The sequence below is a fragment of the Lycium barbarum genome, chromosome 5, assembly GCF_019175385.1.
Source record: "Lycium barbarum isolate Lr01 chromosome 5, ASM1917538v2, whole genome shotgun sequence".
NCBI classification, from domain to species: Eukaryota; Viridiplantae; Streptophyta; class Magnoliopsida; order Solanales; family Solanaceae; genus Lycium; species Lycium barbarum.
The window spans coordinates 23,449,724-23,467,867 of record NC_083341.1 but is presented as its reverse complement, the minus strand read 5'-3'; the positions used below and the strand labels follow the sequence as shown (position 1 = coordinate 23,467,867).

Below are 18,144 nucleotides of genomic sequence, written 5' to 3'. Positions count from 1 at the left end.
ATGTCAAATGGAAACAAATTTTCGGAAATAGAACTAGCAAATGGCAACTTAACATGTTTACCAAGAACGCAAGAATGACAAATACTAGATGAACTAGAACTATTACATTCAATGCTTTTATTACGCCTAAGAAAATCCAAAATAGAAGCTCCCGGGTGGCCCAAACGATCATGCCAACGGGTAGAAGACAAGGCAGCAAAAGTCGACGGTGAATTGGTGGAAAATTTGAAGGTGGACAATGGATAGAGAGCACCCTACTATTACATCTCATGAGAGTCATCCCCGTCTGGAAATCCTTCACAGAAAACCCATAAGGATCAAATTCAACACTCACATAGTTATCAGTAGTAAATTTACGAACCGATATCAAATTCTTTATGAGTTTTGGCGCATGAAGGACATTGTTTAACAATAAAGGAGGGTTCGGGAGAGGCAATTTAGCATGACCACAAGCTCGAATTAGAATTGAATTACCATTACCAACAACAATGCCAGTATTACGATTGCTCAAATTAAAATAAGACGAGAGAGTACCTTTTGTGGATGTCATATGGGACGTGGCGCCTGTATCCATATACCAATTCGAATCGGGTTGGTTCAACGTCATCGTGTGCATAGCCGATTCAATATCCGTCGGAGTCCATTGCGTCGGGGGGCCCGCGGCTGCATATGCCTGCTGCTGTGGTCGCGAGCCCAAAATGCCAGGCTGGGCCAGCGACCTCGGGCCAGACGAAGAAGATGGCGGCTGCCACTGCTGCTGTGGCCGAGCCCACTGCGTGGTAGGATACGGGCAAGGGGGAGCCCACTGAGGCATCCAACCCCACTGCCACGGTGAGGAGGGCTATTGCCACTGCTGCTGGTCACCTGAGGGGCGTCCTCCACGGCGTCGGCTGCCACTGCCGCCCGAACCACGGCCACCGCCGTTATTATTCCCGCCGCTAGAGCCGCGGTTTTTGTTGTTATTTTTGCCCTGATGATGGTGAGAACGACCAGAATTTTCCAGATGAGAAGAGTCATCAAAATCACGTTTGGAATTAGCCACCATAGCCGCGGGCGAGTCATCGTGCATTTCAGCTAACGCCTTTTCCTCAAGGCACAAACTTGACCGAGCTTCGGAGAATGGTGGAAGAGGCTTACTTTGCCGGATGTAGGTACCCAAATTATTGTATGCCTCTGGGAGTCCAGCCACCAGTTGGAGAACGAGACGGTTGTCGGTCACCGGAGCCCCCACACTCTTAAGTTGATCGGCCAAGGTCTTGAGACGTTGGCAATACGCCGAAGTGTTTGGAAAATCCCGCATCTTGACATGAGAGAAATCATGTTCCAAAGCAACGGCACGGGAGTTTTTGTTGTCTTGAAAAAGATTACGGAGGCGATCCCAGGCCTCCTTTGCCGATAGGTCTTCTTCGATGATTGTATGCAATAAGTCCGTGGAGATGGTTGCATATACCCATTGAAGTACCGTGGCATCCAAAGTGGACCATAACTCCTTTTCGTCGTCGGTGGTAGGAGCCTTCTCCTTTCCGGTTGGCAGAATGTGGGAAAGGACACAGTGAGACCGGGCATGAAGTTTGAATAATTCGGCCCAAGCCGAATAATGATCCGTTTCCATCTCAAGAATGATTGGGATGTGATTCTTGATGTTGGAGACAGCCAAAGCAGGATGGAACTTGGTGTCTGCCATTGATGGAAGGCAAGAAAAATGGACGGAAATCGAAGAAGAAGAAGACGAAGACGTCGGAAAAGTGGGTATAGGACGTCGGAGAATTAAGGCAGCGGAAGAGAAGGAAAAGAAACTCTAGTATCTGATGAAAGAGATTAATTCCGTGATCATTCTCATTGATTGAGTTGGTAAATATACCATAGTTACAATGTCCTATTAGGATACAAACTATACTAACCTAAAATAGAAGATTTACAAAATATTCTTTTACTACATATTTACACTATTTATCAAAGGGTTCTAATTTTTTCTTCTTGTTTGATTATTCAGACTATTCTTAATTATCTGATTATTCAGTCTATTCTCGATAATTTTACTCGAATTCTATCTTTAATTAATTTATTCTCATCTATGGTTATTTGGGGTGTGTTCGGTATTGAAGAATATGTTTTCCTGGAAAATGTGTTCTTGGAAAATAAGTGAATTTCTATTTATTTTCTCATGTTCGTTTGGGTAGCGGAAAATAAGTGAATTTCTTACTTATTTTCTCGTGTTTGTTTGGTTGGTAGAAAACATTTTCAGGAAAATACCTACTCAAGCCACCCCGCGTGGACCCATACCACACCCACCCCGCCTCCCCCAATTTTTTTTTTTTGAAGTTTTAAATTTTCTTTTCTTGTTTTTGTACAAAACCCCAACCCCCCCCCCCCCCCCCCCCCCCCCAAAAACAACTTTTTTAAAAAATTAATTCTTTTAGAGGTGGTCGTGGGGTGTCGGGAGGAGGGGTGGTCGTGGGGTGAAAAAAAACTTTTAAAACTTTTTTAAGAAAAAAGAAAAAATATTGGGGGGGTGGGGGGGTGGGTTGAGTTGGGGGGGGGGGGATGTGGTGGTGTAGAAACGAAAAAAAATATATTTAAAAAAAAAAAAAATTAGGGAGGGTGGTGTGGGATATGGGTGGGGGTAGGGTGTGGCGTGGGATGAGTGGTTGAGGGGAGAGGGGGAAGGGATGTGGTGGTGTAGAAACCCAAAAGAAAAAAATTAAAAAAAAAAAAATTGGGAGGGGGGTGGAAGGGGTCGGGGTGGGGGATGGGGTGCGGGGTGGGGGGAGTGGTGCATGGGTTGCGGGAGTGGTTGGAGGGTGGGGTGGTGCATGGTTGCGGAAGTGGTTGGGGTTTGGTAGTTAGGGGTGGGGTGCGGGTGGGTGGTGCAAAAAAACAAAAAAAAAATCAAATCTTTTTTTTCAAAACAAAATTAATTTTTTTTGGGAGGGGGGCAGGGGGTGGGGCGGGAGCAGGGGGTGGGGGTGGGGTGCTGGTCGTGGTTGGGGGTGGGTTGGGTGATTGATCGAATGCACTTGTAGACTTGTTTTCCCTACTTTTATTAACGAAGTCATTTTCCCCATTTTTGAGGAACTTATTTTCCTAAAGAAATATTTTTCAAAATTTTTTACCAAACGACCATGAGAAAATTAGAAAACATTTTTCCGAAAAATATTTCCTTCATACCGAACACACCCTTAATCTTTTGTTGCCGTTTGTATCTAGGATTTTATCTGTTTCAATTATTCCAAGACGAAAAAATGTTTCCTTCATACCGAACACACCCTTAATCTTTTGTTGCCGTTTGTATCTAGGATTTTATCTGTTTTGATTATTCCAAGAAGAAAAAATGTTTCCTTCATACCGAACACACCCTTAATCTTTTGTTGCCATTTGTATCTAGGATTTTATCTGTTTCGATTATTCCAAGACCTATCAGTTGAGATTTCCCACTTTGATAGCGAGAACAAAGCAGCTATATTTTTCAATTTGTCCAACACTTGTTGCAACTTCACTCAATTTTCATCCACTTTATGGTTGTTATCAAACACCTGCACCTTAAATTCTGATTCCAACTTTCCAATGTTATCTTCCAACACCTTGAATCTTGTTCCATCTTCAAAATAGCTAATGAGTGTGTATACCTTGGTACCAATTAGGGGTGTAAAAATAAAACCGACAAATCGCACCAAACTGAATCAAACCTGAGAAAAAATCCGATCAGTGAGTTGGTTTGGTTTGATTTGGTATTGAGAAAAAAAATCCGATCATAATAAATTTGGTTTGGTTTTATTTTTATTTTAAAAAAAAAAAAAAAAAAAACTAAACCAACCGATTATACATATACAATTTTTTAATTATTTTATACACATATTTTATGAATAGTTCAAGTTTGGATTACTTTTTAGCCTGTGTTACTTATATAGATCTCCAGCAAATTACAAAAAGTCAAATCAAAACTAAATTTACACCCCTACACTTGTTATAGTTTAGATGATTTAGAGTATTACTATATATGAATTCTAAGATGGATTCTTATTTTTGCTATATTTGTTTTATCTGAGACACTAGTTACAGTTCAAGTGTGACATTTATATTTTGATGTTGTTATACGTAGGGGTGTACAAAGTAAACCGACAAACCGCATCAAACCGATAAACCGAGTCAAACCGAGAAAAAAATCCGATTAATGGTTTGGTGTTGGAAAAAAAAAACCCGATCATAATTGGTTTGGTTTGGTTTTAACTAAAAAAAGTCAAACCGAACCAAACCAACCCGACATTACATGTATTCAATTTTTAAAACATTTTATACATAAAAATATTTATTTGTAAAGTAATTTATAAATATTTCTTAAATTTTTTCGTAATTTTTTATCTATTATCATATTATTCAAGCTTGAACTTAGAATTTTGAATGTCAATAAGTTTTATATCCTATGGATGTTAGTAACTCAAATAAAGTCCAAACCAAAACCAACTCAACACTAATCCTAACAAAAGAAATTCAATTTACCAGGCCACTAGGAATGACAATAATGTTGGATATCTATTCTTGAGCTTTGCATAATTGATTTATAGAGTAAAAATACATAACTTAAGTTTTTTTCTTTGTCATGTAAGTAATACTTATTTTAGCATGACTTAGTTTTATTAGATTATGGTCATTTTCTTTTATGGCTTGTTAATTAGCAATATTTATTTTAACCGATTATATTAGCTTTTGTTGAATATTTTAATACAATGTCATCACTCTTCTCACATTTTGTGTTATTTTCTTAAGAAACACCTTAATTATATAATTGTATCTTACTAGGACTAAAGAAATATTTGAAGTAAAAGTTATATGTTTTGTATCAAGACTATTCCAAAAAAAACCCTGAAAACCCGAGAAAACCAAACAACCCGAAAAACCCGAGAAAACCGAACAACCCAAGAAAACCCGAGATTGAAAAACCCGAATTTTATTGGTTTGATTTGGTGTATAAATTTTAAAACCCGACGCAATTGGTTTGGTTTGGTGTTTAAAAAATCCGAACCAACCCGATCCATGTACACCCCTAGTTATACGTGTGTGCATTTTGAATTTAAGGATTCTCAATTTTAAAAGAGGTAATTTACTTAATTGTGAATAAATCATTTGTATAAATTAAGTGAATTTTAACACATATAGGATCTATATCAAATTAAGCTGTTGGAACTTGAAATATGGGATCTATGTCAAATTAAGCTGATGTGGCTAATTGATGATGCTGTATTGCAATCCCTTTGTTCCAATTGCAAAATATCGAACAGAATGTAACTTAAAAAAAAGGATAGAGAGAAAAAGGGTAAGAAAAAAATATTTTTAGTCAAGCAAATGCAAAGATGCTTCGCATGAAAAGAAAAAAGAAAAAAAAAACGACAAACCCGAAAAATCCGAAAAAAGTTAAGATTGAAAAATCCGACTTTTATTAATTTGGTTTGGTTTATAGATTTTAAAACCCGACATCATTGGTTTGATTTGATATTTGTAAAATCTGAACCAATCCGGTCTATGTACACCCCTACTAGTACCAATTGTATCATGTATATCAAATGTTGAAGAAAATCGAAATAACCTGAATTCAGCCCACAACTGTTTTAACTCAACACGATCAATGAATAAATAAAGATGCTTAGATCTAATCGTGTCTCTTTCTTCATGGAACTTGAATTTTCACTCTATTTGAGCCAACTAATAGTTAGAGATCACAATGTGAAAAGAGAGAAAATTTTAGGGAAGAAGATACCGAAAATTCTGAAGCATTCCTCGCGCAAAGTGGATTTTTCAGCAATTTTAGATGCCGAAAAACGACTCTTGTCCATCGATCAAATATGACAATTTTAAATGTAAATAGCCCGATGCTTATTAATCGAATTTGAAAAACAAAGGCATCCGTCATTTTTCCTTATTCTTCTGCTCTGGACGACATCATCTTGCTTAGCCTTCTTTTTGGATTCAACTACAATGAGTGTATATTTATTCCTTCATCTTCAACAAACTACATAACCAACTTTTAAATGGAATTTATGCAGCAATTTACTCAAGAAGATCAAATTTCATTCATATGTATACTCTTGCCACCTCAAAATTCAAAATAAACAATTCGACCTTTTTCCCTATCAATAAATAAAAGCTTGTAACTACTGAATAGAAATTTTTGGGAACCACCTGATCAGGCTTACCGCTTAAATTAAAGTTGCAAACTCAGTGAAAGAGATAATTGTCCAATAGACAACAATTTGTCCTACAAAATTAATTTAAGATGCTGCAATATTATAACTGTTCCAAACCAAGATATCCCTACATATGGAATACTGCAACATATTATATTCGGCAAATTTTTTGTTATAGGTTTATCATAACTTTTATGTTTTTTTTTTCCTCTTGTGAAATAAAAATTTTGGATATAGAAAGAGCATCAATTCTTGAATTATAGCGTCAAATAATCAGACGCCAATTATAAATAAAGGAACTTAAGTTCTATGCACCGACAAAATATAAATTATTTGTACCATCAAGTTAAATTGCCTGACAATAACAAGTAATTATTCATATATCAAACTTGAGATGACAACCAGAAAAATAAATTAATAACCTATCATAGCCAATTAAATTAAGCTGATGATATGAAAATTCGTTATACTATTAATATATCTAACTAAAATCCTATAAAGGAGCTTCTCAACTCAAAAAAATCAACTAACTAGAGTCCCATTAAATATCCTGAAAGTCAATTAGAGTGGAGTGGTACATAGGATAACCAACGCCTTAACATGGCAAGACATTCCACAGGATTCCACTCGGGGGCAGTATGCCCTGCTCCCTGAATTCAAAAGGCATTAAATAGAATTATATATACTCGCACTTGATATTTATATTAAATTAGATAATTTTATTTGGCAGTTAAAAAAAGTGAAAATAGATGTAGCTTAACTATGGTTAACTGATAAACATGTGTATGAAGACGCATACATTTCATTCATTAGCTTAATATAAATATTGAATGCGAGCAAAGTATTAGCCAGGGGAAAGTAAAATGAAGTTAGTTTCTTGCCTTGACCGTCGCGAACGTCATTTGGTTGGAGTAACTTCTTGTATAGCTATGCAACAATAAAGCTTAACTAGTTAGTTCAATTTACCTAATTTGCATGATAATCCAAGGAATAATTGAAGAAATATTTAGGTTAGGAACTCACCCAGCAACTTGACCATCTATAATCCACGGCTTCCAATCATCACTAATTGAGTAGTTTAGTGATTTAATCCATGCTTGAGTTGAAATAAATGGTATAACCATGTCGTGATCACCACTACTCCAAACAAAAAGTTAATTAAAGAACAAAAAGAAAAATATTTATGCTCAATACATCTTAATGTTTTGAAAATTCACATCTAAAATATGGGGTTAATTTTATGGATGGTCACTCAACTTTTAATTTACTGCATCAAAGTCGTTTAAATATTTTTGTAACAAAGAAGTCACTCAACTTTATCTAAGTATCACAAAAGTCGCTAACCTGTTTTTATAACTAAAATGTAACTTGGCCCAAATATCACAAACAGTCATCTGGAGGAAAAAAAAATCAGACATTTTCAGTGATACTTAGGTTGTTAGGCAAAGTCGAATGACTTTTTGGTTATAAAATAATTGTTTAGTGACTTTTTATAATACTTAGATAAAATTGAGTAGCTTTTTCCAATTATAAAAGTATTTTAGTATTTAATACTTTAAAAAAGTTGAGTGACCTTTTCATTACAACATTATATAGTGACTTTATTGCTAAAGTAAAAATTGAGTTCCATTTGTGAAATTAACCCCTAAAATATGTCTACAGTATTATTACCTCAAAATAGAATAGTCTAATACCTGTAAATAAGAGACCTGAAGCCTTTACGGCTAAGATTTGCATGATATGGTATAGTATTGTTAACAATTATTGCAAAAGACAAGTTACTCCTGCATCGTTCCCATGCTCCAGTAGTTCCCTGAGTTTAATTTAATTTTGTATTTTAGTAATAACATTAACATCTAAGTTTCAATATTTTTTTAAAAATCTTTTATTCGTAAAAATTTGATACCTTTCTAACATGAAGAGCATCTCTGACATTCTTATCATTGGCCCAAATCACAGAGAGTTCGTGCCATTCTTCCTAAAAAAATTACGGAGGGAGCAAATTATTATAAGTTTGCCCTCATTTTCTTACCATAATAGAATAAAGGGGAAAAGTCTAAATTTGTTTCTGTATTCGAAACTGTTCAATTTTATCGATCGTTATGATATTGGCTTGTTCATATTTTTGCCATTAGCAAATTGTTTTGTATTTGTTCTTGCCATTAATGGAGTTTCGACGTGAAATAAGTGAATTTCATGTGTTCAAATTCTTCAGAAAAACGGTTCAAATTTACCCCTCAACATTGACGATATTTTCGAGGCATAATACATAAATAGGCCATCAAACTTGGCTTCAACTGGCAAGTATGCCCTCCAACTTTGAGTGAAATCAAGTAGACACCTCAACTTATATAAAGTTGAACACGTGAACCCAAATGCTGATGTGACACATAAATTTTGGAGCTGTCTAGATGATCATTTTGTAAGTTGGAGTGTTCAACTATCAAAGTAGAGACAAGTTGAGGTGTCTACTTGTACACACTCAAAGTTGGAGGATATACTTGTCAGCTGAGGTCAAGTTTAAGGGTCTGTTTATGTATTATGTCTGTTTTCAAATTACCAAGTTGGAGGTCCGTTAGGGTTCAAAGGGAAAAGTTTCCTAATGTTAGAGATAATACTAAACCACAAGTATGAGGACAAAGTTGTTCAATTTCAATTAGTGCAGGGGAAGATTTAATCCTTTTCGTTAGAATAATACCTTTTCAAAAGGAAAAAAATATAAACCGAAAATATAAAACTATAAAATTATAAAATAAAAATGAAATACTGATGGTAACTTACTCGACATTTTACTCCAGGGTATGCAGCAGGACTTTTGAGGTTTTGAACATTCTCACTCAATGATCTTCTTGAATCATATGATACAGGATCACAAGGGGACTCTAGGATATGATATTGATAAATATCCTTAATCAACTGCATTAATCAATGGCTCTTAATTATTAACTTGGCTGTAAAAATTTATTCCACGAAAACAATATTAAAATTACGTCGCTCAAATCCTCTCCATAAAATGTCAATGCATCTGTGTCGAATTTTTCAATAAATGCATTACTTTTAGAAAATTCAATACGCACCTAATAAAAAGTACGACTAACATAATTTCTCAAAGAAATAATTGTGAGCTTACCCAATCGAAAGTACGCATGTCCCTTGAACAAAGTGATTTGGTTGAACCATTATGTTTGTACTCTCCTCCACAGTTGGTCACTAGTGACTGTTTAAGAAATTAAGCACACTTAATTAATTATCGATGGTTTTCAATAAAGGAACGTTGTAATTTCACGGATGATCACTTAAGTTTTACAACTCCATGTTTTTGCACCAAACTAACAAAATTACTTTTTTATCAAAAAAGTCACCCACTTAGTCTAAGTAGCACAAAGGCATTAAACAACTTTTTGTAACAAAAAAGTTAGTCAGCTTTGCTTAAATATCTTTTTCGTTTCGTCTTAACGACTTTTTGTAATGCTTAGGCAAAGTTAAGTAAATTTTTAATTACAAAAATAGTTATTGACTCTCTGTGATACTCAAATAAAGTTAGATAATTCTTTGATTATAAAAAATAATTTAATATTTTTAATGCAATGAAACGAAATGAAAAGTAATCATTTGTGAAATTAACCAAAAAGAAATGTGAATGCTCGAAAGAAAAAGAAAGCTTTGTGAATAAGCCCATACCTTGTATAGTTCGTCAGGAATTAGGCCCATCCCATGAGCAAAAGGGATCTTATAATAATCTTGACCAGAAAATGTTACTGGATTGCCAAGAATGTATCCCTGCTAATACCATTTATTAGACAAATGCATAATTAACAGTAGGATTCCTTCGCTCTTAAAGTTCTTGGGTTTGAGTTTTGGGTATAGAGAAAATCTTATTATGAAGAGCTTCGCCCTTATATGGGCCTCGCGAATTCAAATTAGATGGGACCCCAATGTGAATTCCGACTACCGGGTGGGTATCCAAAACAATCATTCCATGAAAGTTGCAGCTATTTTTTTCTATGACAAGGGAACCCCTAGTCACTATCCTTCGGGTGTGCACAGGGTAAACCTCGCTCCAGTATAGCTATTGCAAGGTCACTAAATATTAAAACATTTATTAGTACAGATTGACTAGGGTTAATTTTATTTAAGGTCACACTGAACATTACTCACTATAACAGTAAAGGCCCAAAATTATTTTTTTGTCACATTATAATAACTGAAGTTTACTTACTATAACAATAAGGTCCCAAAAATATTTTTATTAACCTTGATGATTTTTTTTCCCGTTATAATGGATACATAATGTATTTTTTGACTTTACTGTCATATATATAGTATATTATAGTTTCATGACTTTACCCTAATAGTGATAAATTCCAATGACGATCCGTAAAATTAACTGTAATAACTCATTGAATATTATATTAGCAATATTCAACTCAATACGTTCACGAAAATCAAGAAAACATAAACTAAATAAATGTTTCAGTGAATCAATCATTAAATTAGCTTGGTTTAATCTCCATCAACATGTACATATTCTTCTAATTAAAGGTATAGAACATGTATGATTACCAACCTTAAGATTGATCCATGGCTTGATTCCCATATCATTACCTGGATTGCACAATTTGCGTACGGAAAAGTGGATAACTGTAGCTTTTGACAATTTTTGTATTAATTGTAATAAACTAGTTGTATTTATTACCATTTGATATCACTTGAGTAACTATAGGAACTGTAATTCCACTATACGAGTCTCCAGCAACATAGAAAGGATTATTGAGATATTCTTGATGCTCAACTAACCACTGTAAAATACTTTAATAAATTAGTAAACTCAAAAAAAAAAAAATAGATTTAGAATTCTATTATAGTGACAATCAAGCATCAAAATGAACTAGCCTGAAGGCATTAAAATAATATCATGAGTTGACTTACCTTACGAAGAAATTCATTAGCATGATCACCTGATTGTAAATCATCCGAGTGATTTGCCTTTTGTGTTGTTGCATACGAGTATCCACTCCCTACTGGCAAATCTACAAAAATCATGTTTGCCACCTATAATTTAATCATTAGCAGTTGCAGTATCACTATAAATAAAAAATAAATAAAAAATAATGACTAATAAATTTTGTAGCTAAACAACCTATTTAACGATGGATTATCAACAAAAAAAAACAAGTCTATTATCTACGAGCAATTTTTAGTAACAAATTAGCGACGTCGACCAAGTAGCTAATTTCAAATCTTTTTGTAGTGATTTTTAGTTAGCTATTATTATTATTTCATAATGGTTTCCTGTAAGTCTGTTATTATTAGGGTCATTAGCGGAAATGATCTTGTTTGAGACCAATATTTAAAATTTGTCCGGGATAGCCTAATGAGTTAACTTTTTTAATATATTACATTCAAACTTTTTTTTTGTTTCTCACCTTTGTGTATGCATACGGATTTAAAGATAACGTTGGCAAGCTCCCATTATACGCTCTAATGTCCAACTCCACAGGCCCTGCAAGGTTTAGCAAGTAATTGAAAAAATCCGTTTAAATTTATGTGATGCATTTTGACTCGGTATAGAGATCAAAGAAAGCAACTTTAGAAACTTATTGTGTGAGACGAGCCATAAATATTTGTGTAGCTATAAATTATCTCATTAAAGATAAAATGAGAAATTTAAAATCAAATTATTTTTAAATAATAAGATTATTTTTTTTGGAACGGACTAAAGAAAAAGTAAATAACATACATTATCTCACGATCCTAATTTCTTCTTTTTCTTTCACCTTTCCCGGTTCGGTAAATATTTACCCACACCGGGTGTTTATACCAAATCAATGCAATTTACAATGGTTAAGCAATTTAATGAAGTGAATATATACATTAATTCATCATGATTAAGTGATAGTTGTATATATTCCAAACTTAAGACACGCATCCATTGGTATGATATAAACAACCGGTGTAGATAAATTTTTACCTTCCCTGTTACCAATATAATAATAATACTAATAAAAAAAAATCACAACAACTTAGTAACATGGTGCATTTTTTTTTTTAAATGATATAAAGGGTAAAAGATGAATAATTTACCTAGTTCAAACAGAATGGCATTTAACGGAGAGCAACCGGGACCTCCCGTAAACCAATAAATAAGAGGATCGACTTTAGGATTAGATTGTGACTTTATAAAGTAGTAGAAGAGTTGCACCTCATCTTCACCTACTCCTATATACCTGATAATATAATTCGTAGTATTAATTTGGGAATCATCAACATAAACATAATGTATATCTCATTATCAAAGGTGACAAAAAGGAATAGGAACATAATAGAATGACAAAAAGGAATAGGAACATAATAGAATGACAAAAAGGAATAGGAACATAATCGACTCTCAATTTATTATCGGAAGAATTGGTGGTATCTCAAAAGGGAGTGTCCTCATCGATTGACACTACTGAGATTTTTCTCACCGACATTTAGTGGAAAATTTGTGCTACAAAGCATGACTTTTCCACTTCATTCCCAATGAACTAGCTCACTGGAAAATGCATGGTGGAAACAAGTTTCCATTGAAACGCTAGAACACTTTCTAATTTTTTTCGTGTGAAAACACTATTGTTTAGATTTTTCCCACTAATATTCAGTGAAAAATAGCCACTAAACATTTGTCAATAAAAAAAAAATAGATTTTCTAGTAGTATGAAGTGCTCCGTCTTTCACTTTATGAATAATTGTCTTTCTAGTGGACTAGTAAATAGGCAAAAAAGGGAAAATAGCTTTTTCAGTCCCTGTGTTATTGCATTACTCCTATTTTAGTCCCTATCATATTCGACTAAGCACATTTAACCTTCAATTAAACAATTTGTGTGTTTTTAGTCCTTTTGCTAGGGGAACCCAAACAAAATAATGGACGGTTATATATTAAGAAGGGAAATTCAGGCATTTAAATCAATACTCTGTAAGTTCTTTTCTGTATTGTATTATACAAAATGGGTTAGTAGTTACACGTATAAACAAACCGAAAAGCAACAGAAAACACTGAAGACTCCATTTTGCATGAAATCGAAGCATCTAGAGCTCATCTGACCTTATATTTGACCAATCCCACATGGTTTCAGAACAAAGATTCATGGCATATTTCATGATTGGGTGTATTTTGGTACGATTTCTTATAATTGTTAAGTTTCTCACTTTTCTCCAATTTTGATATAGGGATTTCTCTGATTTTAATATTTCTATCCCCTTTTTATCTTGTTAGCCTTTGATCCGAGCTCCAATTATATTTTTCTTGCATTTCTCTTTTGATACTACTTCCTTCATTCAATTAATAATTGTTCCTCTCTTAATTTTTCTCTAATCATTATTTTCATTTAGCAATTTTTAGTGAATGTAGATGTTGCAACTTACAGTTTCAGTGTACTCAAGATTGGAATGGAAATACTACAAATGGTTGGTTAAGGAGGCCTTGAACGAGAAAGAAGGTGTATGCAATATAATTGCGAAGTACATGGAAGACAAATACCAGGATGAGTTGCTAGTGAATGTCAGAAGAATTCTTGGTTTTTAATTGGAGAATTCTATAACAAAGGGAGAGCAATAATTTATTTGTAATGGCGGATAATCTAATAAGATGAGATAGAGTTTTCTTTTCTTTTCAATCTTCATTTTGTGGTTGCAAGTCACTTTGAAAAATACCAAATTACCCTTTGTAGAGTAGACAATCCATTATTTTGTTTGGGTTCCGTCTGCAAAAGGACTAAAAAACACACAAATTGCTTAATTGAAGCTTGCGAATCCAAACTCTACCTTGTGATTTTTTTTTTTTTCAATTTTTTACTGAGCGGAGGTTCGAACCCAAAACCTAGAGGTTCTAACTGAGGACAAAAATTAAAGACCATCCCAAAATAAGGACGTTCCTGCGAATTTTCCTTGCACATGAAATAGATGCAAGGCCTTACTCAAATCACCTTCCAAAATTTATTTTCATCTACAGTCAAACATCTTTATAATGGCAGCGTTTGTCCGAAAATTTCATGGATGCTATAGTGAGGTGCTATTATATGCGTATACTGACATTTGATGTTTAAATCTCATTTAGCCGTAATAAACAAAAGTATGCAAACAATTATTTTTCTGTACTTTTTATGTTATAAACGAAAACAAAATTCTTGTAATTTTTAAAATCCCAATTGATTTTCGTATTTCATTAATTAAAAATTAAAAAGACTAATAAATTCATAACTAGTCTTGTACCGCACCGATAAAGAATTAAAATCTAAGGAACATATGCATTTAAAATTAATTGAAAATTTATTTAAATATTTCAAGTTTGACGCAAGAATTCTACAACTGTAGGTTGCTTCATAAATTCCAGTCTTTTAGTGATATAACGGTTGAAATAATGAAGATTTTGTCCAAACTTTCATCAAAAGAGAATTCAATAACTTTCCCTTGAAGGTTGTCTAAGAGCTTGACAGTTGACTCTTCTATCTCACCCCAAGTAGCAGTAGGTTGAGGCTCTTCATTAGCACTTTTGTTGTCAATTAGTTAAATAACGTTTTCCTTTTAGATATTTGTACTTGAAATTTACTGTACGTGCATGACATTTATGATGATTACCATAAATATTTTAATATTTTTTTCTACATAGTATATTTCTTACAACATATTATTACACAATATTTGAGTATGACTATTATGGAGAAGTAATTTTACAAAGAATATACCGCTATAATGAATGCTACTGCAGTATTGCTATTATAGGTAGAATGTTGTTATAGAAAAGTAAAATACAACATGAAAAATTGGTTCCGGAGAAAATCAGGCCATTATAGTGAAATGTTGTTATAACGAATGATAATTATAGAGAGGTTTGACTGTACTTAATGTTTATTACTCCCTTTGTCTCAATTTATGTGACACCTTTCACTTTTTGAGAGTCAATTTGACTGATGTTTGAGTTAAATTGAATTAGATTAACTTAATGTTTTAAAATTAAATTTTAAATATTCAAAAATTATATGAAAAGTACTACAAGTTGCAGTTTATTGCATTTCAATATGATGAAAAATGCATTATAAAATGCCGGTCAAAGTTTACATAGTGTGAATCTCAAAAACTAAAAAAGTGTCACATAAATTAAGACAATGATAGTATTTTATTTGTCGTATCTTGAAATGATCAAAACTAGCCAATATTATTAATCTTTCAAACTATCTAATACAAGTTTATATTGAAAATACTCCATATGTTTCTAACACTAATAAAGTTTCATGATGTACTTTAGGGAAGAATATGTTGTAACGGAACCGGCAAAATTAGTGCATGTAAATAACATTTTGATACAACTTTAGGGTGTAAATTAAATGTTTTCCTATAATGAAACCAATAAATAAATGTGGAGCCCATGACTACAGAGATGGATTGAGAATTTAAATTTTGTGGGTTCAATTATTAAACAATTTAGTATTAAATCCGTTATGTTTAAGTTATTGGTTTATACCTGCTACTTATTGTAAATTTAGCAATTTTTACATAAAAATTTATATTTTGCACTGAAAATATTGAGTACGAATAAACTCAGTAACGTAATTTTGTGTCCACCCTGCCTATGAGTTGCCTAAGAGCCTGTTTGACCTAGCGGTTTTGAGGTCGAAGGTGCTTCTTTTTTTTTTTTTTTTTTTTAAGAAAAAGCACCTTTTTTGGATATTTGAGGTGTTTGGCAAATTAATAAAACTGTTTTTAAGCAGAAGCAGTTTTTCTGTGGTTGGGGAGAAGTAGAAAATTTCTGCTTCTTGGAAAAAACAGAAGCAGAAAATTATTTTTTAAGACAAAAATATTCCTACCATTAATACATATTTATCAGGTATACCCTCATTAATCCATTTATTTCTAATTAATAATTTTTTGTTTTATTCACCTATATAACGTTAGCTTTCACATTTTAAGTTTGAACTTCAGTACCCAAGTTCTTTTACTGTTTGTGTACTTTTTCAACCCAAAAAAAGGTAACAAATAATATCTACTTTTGAATAACTTTAAATGGATTGGATAATTTACTTGAGTAATCAAGTTCTCTACAGTTGGTATATAATTTTAAATGGATTATATAGTGAACTTAAGTATCCGAGTAAACGTTAATTAATGGTTGTTCTTTTTCGTAATTTAACACTCAAAAACACCTTTTTAAAAGGAATAGCCAAACACAATATGCTTATTAAAAGTAGTCAAAAGCACTTTTCAAATTAATTAACCAAACTGCTTCTCACCAAAAATGTTTTTTTTTTAAAAGTACTTTACAAAAAAAACTTCTCAAAATAAGCAGTTTTTAACCGCTAGGCCAAACCGGCTCTAATTAACATAATAGACACGTAAAGACAACATGAGAAAACTAAGTGACAGCTACTCCACTGGGGACGCAAACTTTGCAGCTAGAACGCATTATATTATTATAGACGTTTTGACTAAACTTTCAATTTTATCAAATATATATCATGTACTTATATGAAATATTTAAGATATTAAATTTAAATATCTGTTCCAATTCATGTTGCGTTTCAGTGTAAGAGAGTCAAACTTTTGCTTAAAGTTTATCAATGAAAAATATGTGATTAAAAAGAAACTCATTTGACTCTCGAATTCGAACAATACCACATAAATTGAGATTTCAGACGAAGGGAGTGATATTTTTGACATAAGCTAAAGATTTTTTTTTTCTTTCTCAAACACAATACCAATCAAACATCTTCATGTAAAATACAAAAGTTACCGAGGGAATAAACGGAACATTTTCAAAAAATATACTGTTTTTGAAAATTTATGCCACGTTGCCTAATATACAATATTATACAACATTATACCTAAGGAAAAAAACATTATAAATAAATGTATCAACCTGGTATAAAGTGTATAAAATGTGTTTATACATAAATATGGATAAATTGGGTGTTTATACAGAAAATAAGAACTACGTTAGCGTAATTTTCCCTGGGCATTTTGCCTCTTTAACTTAGAGATTAGTAAATGAGAAAGTTAATTACCCGGTTTCAAGTTGAAAAGGAAGTGGTCCTTCAAATCCAGGAAGGTACTCGACAGGCGAACCAGCAAAAGCAAACTGTGGGCAGATCTCAAATACAACAATTAAGAAGATAATCAGAGCAACCTGGATCAAACACATCTTCGAGTATTCCATTCTTTTCTTTGCTTGCAAATGGAGAATATGGAACCTGATTTTTTTCGATTCCAGCCTCTCCCTCGAATACAAAGGATAGATAAGACTGGATGAGAAATAATTCCCTCTTGCTAATAAATTTTTACCGGCTTTCGATTAACCTTAGTAAGACTTAACTGAGAAGCAGAAAGTAATTTATAAATGTATTATATAAACAAGACAAGTTACTGAGGGGGCTCTCAATTTTGATAATAGTAGATTAGCTGCATAGGGGTCATTTTTAATTGGTGTTACAGCATCGATCACGTGAGGCTACGTGGATACTCATTGGTTTCCTAATATTAATAATGTTAATCTAGAAAGCGATACATCAGAAATGGTTTGCATTAATATCTTATTTAGTTTAATGATGTGTTGTTTGGAATTCACTGGATCAACTAATTCGAATTCTCACGGTAGAAAATTCACTATGGTGGTTTTAAGCGCTCCTTAACGGATAACATTTCATTCTCAAGCTTTAAACGTAAATTTTTTTATTAGACATGGAAGAACTTTTAGAATTCCAAGGCATTCATTGATTATAAGGGCTTAAGTCATCCGTGGTCACCTAAACTTGTCCACCAATTACGCATAGACACCTCAACCCAATCTTATTCCTATTGAACACTTCTACCTTAACAGATGTGTACCTATTTAACACTTACGCTGATTCGGCACAAAAAGTATCGTGCACTTATTGTTAAGCGCATGGGTCATGCTGTAAAAAAAAATATATATATATATTTTTTAAATAACTTT

General features: G+C 33.1%; 1 protein-coding gene and 1 long non-coding RNA gene across 3 annotated transcripts; one reads left to right on the top strand and one right to left on the bottom strand.

The window, feature by feature from the left end:
- Positions 1–6,569: 6,569 nt before the first annotated feature.
- LOC132640727 (serine carboxypeptidase-like 13) lies at positions 6,570–17,605 on the bottom strand. 2 transcript variants are annotated; one of them, XM_060357471.1, is made up of 13 exons: positions 17,216–17,605; positions 12,264–12,406; positions 11,606–11,682; positions 11,109–11,231; positions 10,876–10,978; positions 10,747–10,784; positions 9,861–9,959; positions 9,310–9,396; positions 8,961–9,095; positions 8,086–8,157; positions 7,874–7,992; positions 7,203–7,316; positions 6,570–7,106 (listed from the first exon to the last, which is right to left on the bottom strand). In XM_060357471.1, the coding sequence occupies exons 1-13, from the start codon at positions 17,365–17,367 to the stop codon at positions 7,049–7,051; spliced, it is 1,320 nt and encodes a 439-aa protein (XP_060213454.1). In that variant the 5' UTR covers positions 17,368–17,605; the 3' UTR covers positions 6,570–7,048. The 2 variants fall into 2 exon arrangements, with proteins under 2 accessions (XP_060213454.1, XP_060213455.1); XM_060357472.1 differs by lacking the exons at positions 10,747–10,784; positions 10,876–10,978.
- On the top strand, positions 13,153–13,823 carry LOC132640728 (uncharacterized). The gene is made up of 2 exons (XR_009582352.1): positions 13,153–13,335; positions 13,586–13,823. It is a non-coding gene; the product is annotated as an uncharacterized LOC132640728 (long non-coding RNA).
- Positions 17,606–18,144: the final 539 nt, after the last annotated feature.

Coding starts and splice junctions, on each gene's coding strand:
- LOC132640727 (XM_060357471.1), bottom strand. CDS start 17,367: ATGGAATACTCGAAGATGTGTTTGATCCAGGTTGCTCTGATTATCTTC. Junction 11,683..12,263: donor TGCCATTCTGTTTGAACTAG/GTAAATTATTCA, acceptor TAAACCTTGCAG/GGCCTGTGGAGTTGGACATT. Junction 11,232..11,605: donor ATCCGTATGCATACACAAAG/GTGAGAAACAAA, acceptor ATTAAATTATAG/GTGGCAAACATGATTTTTGT.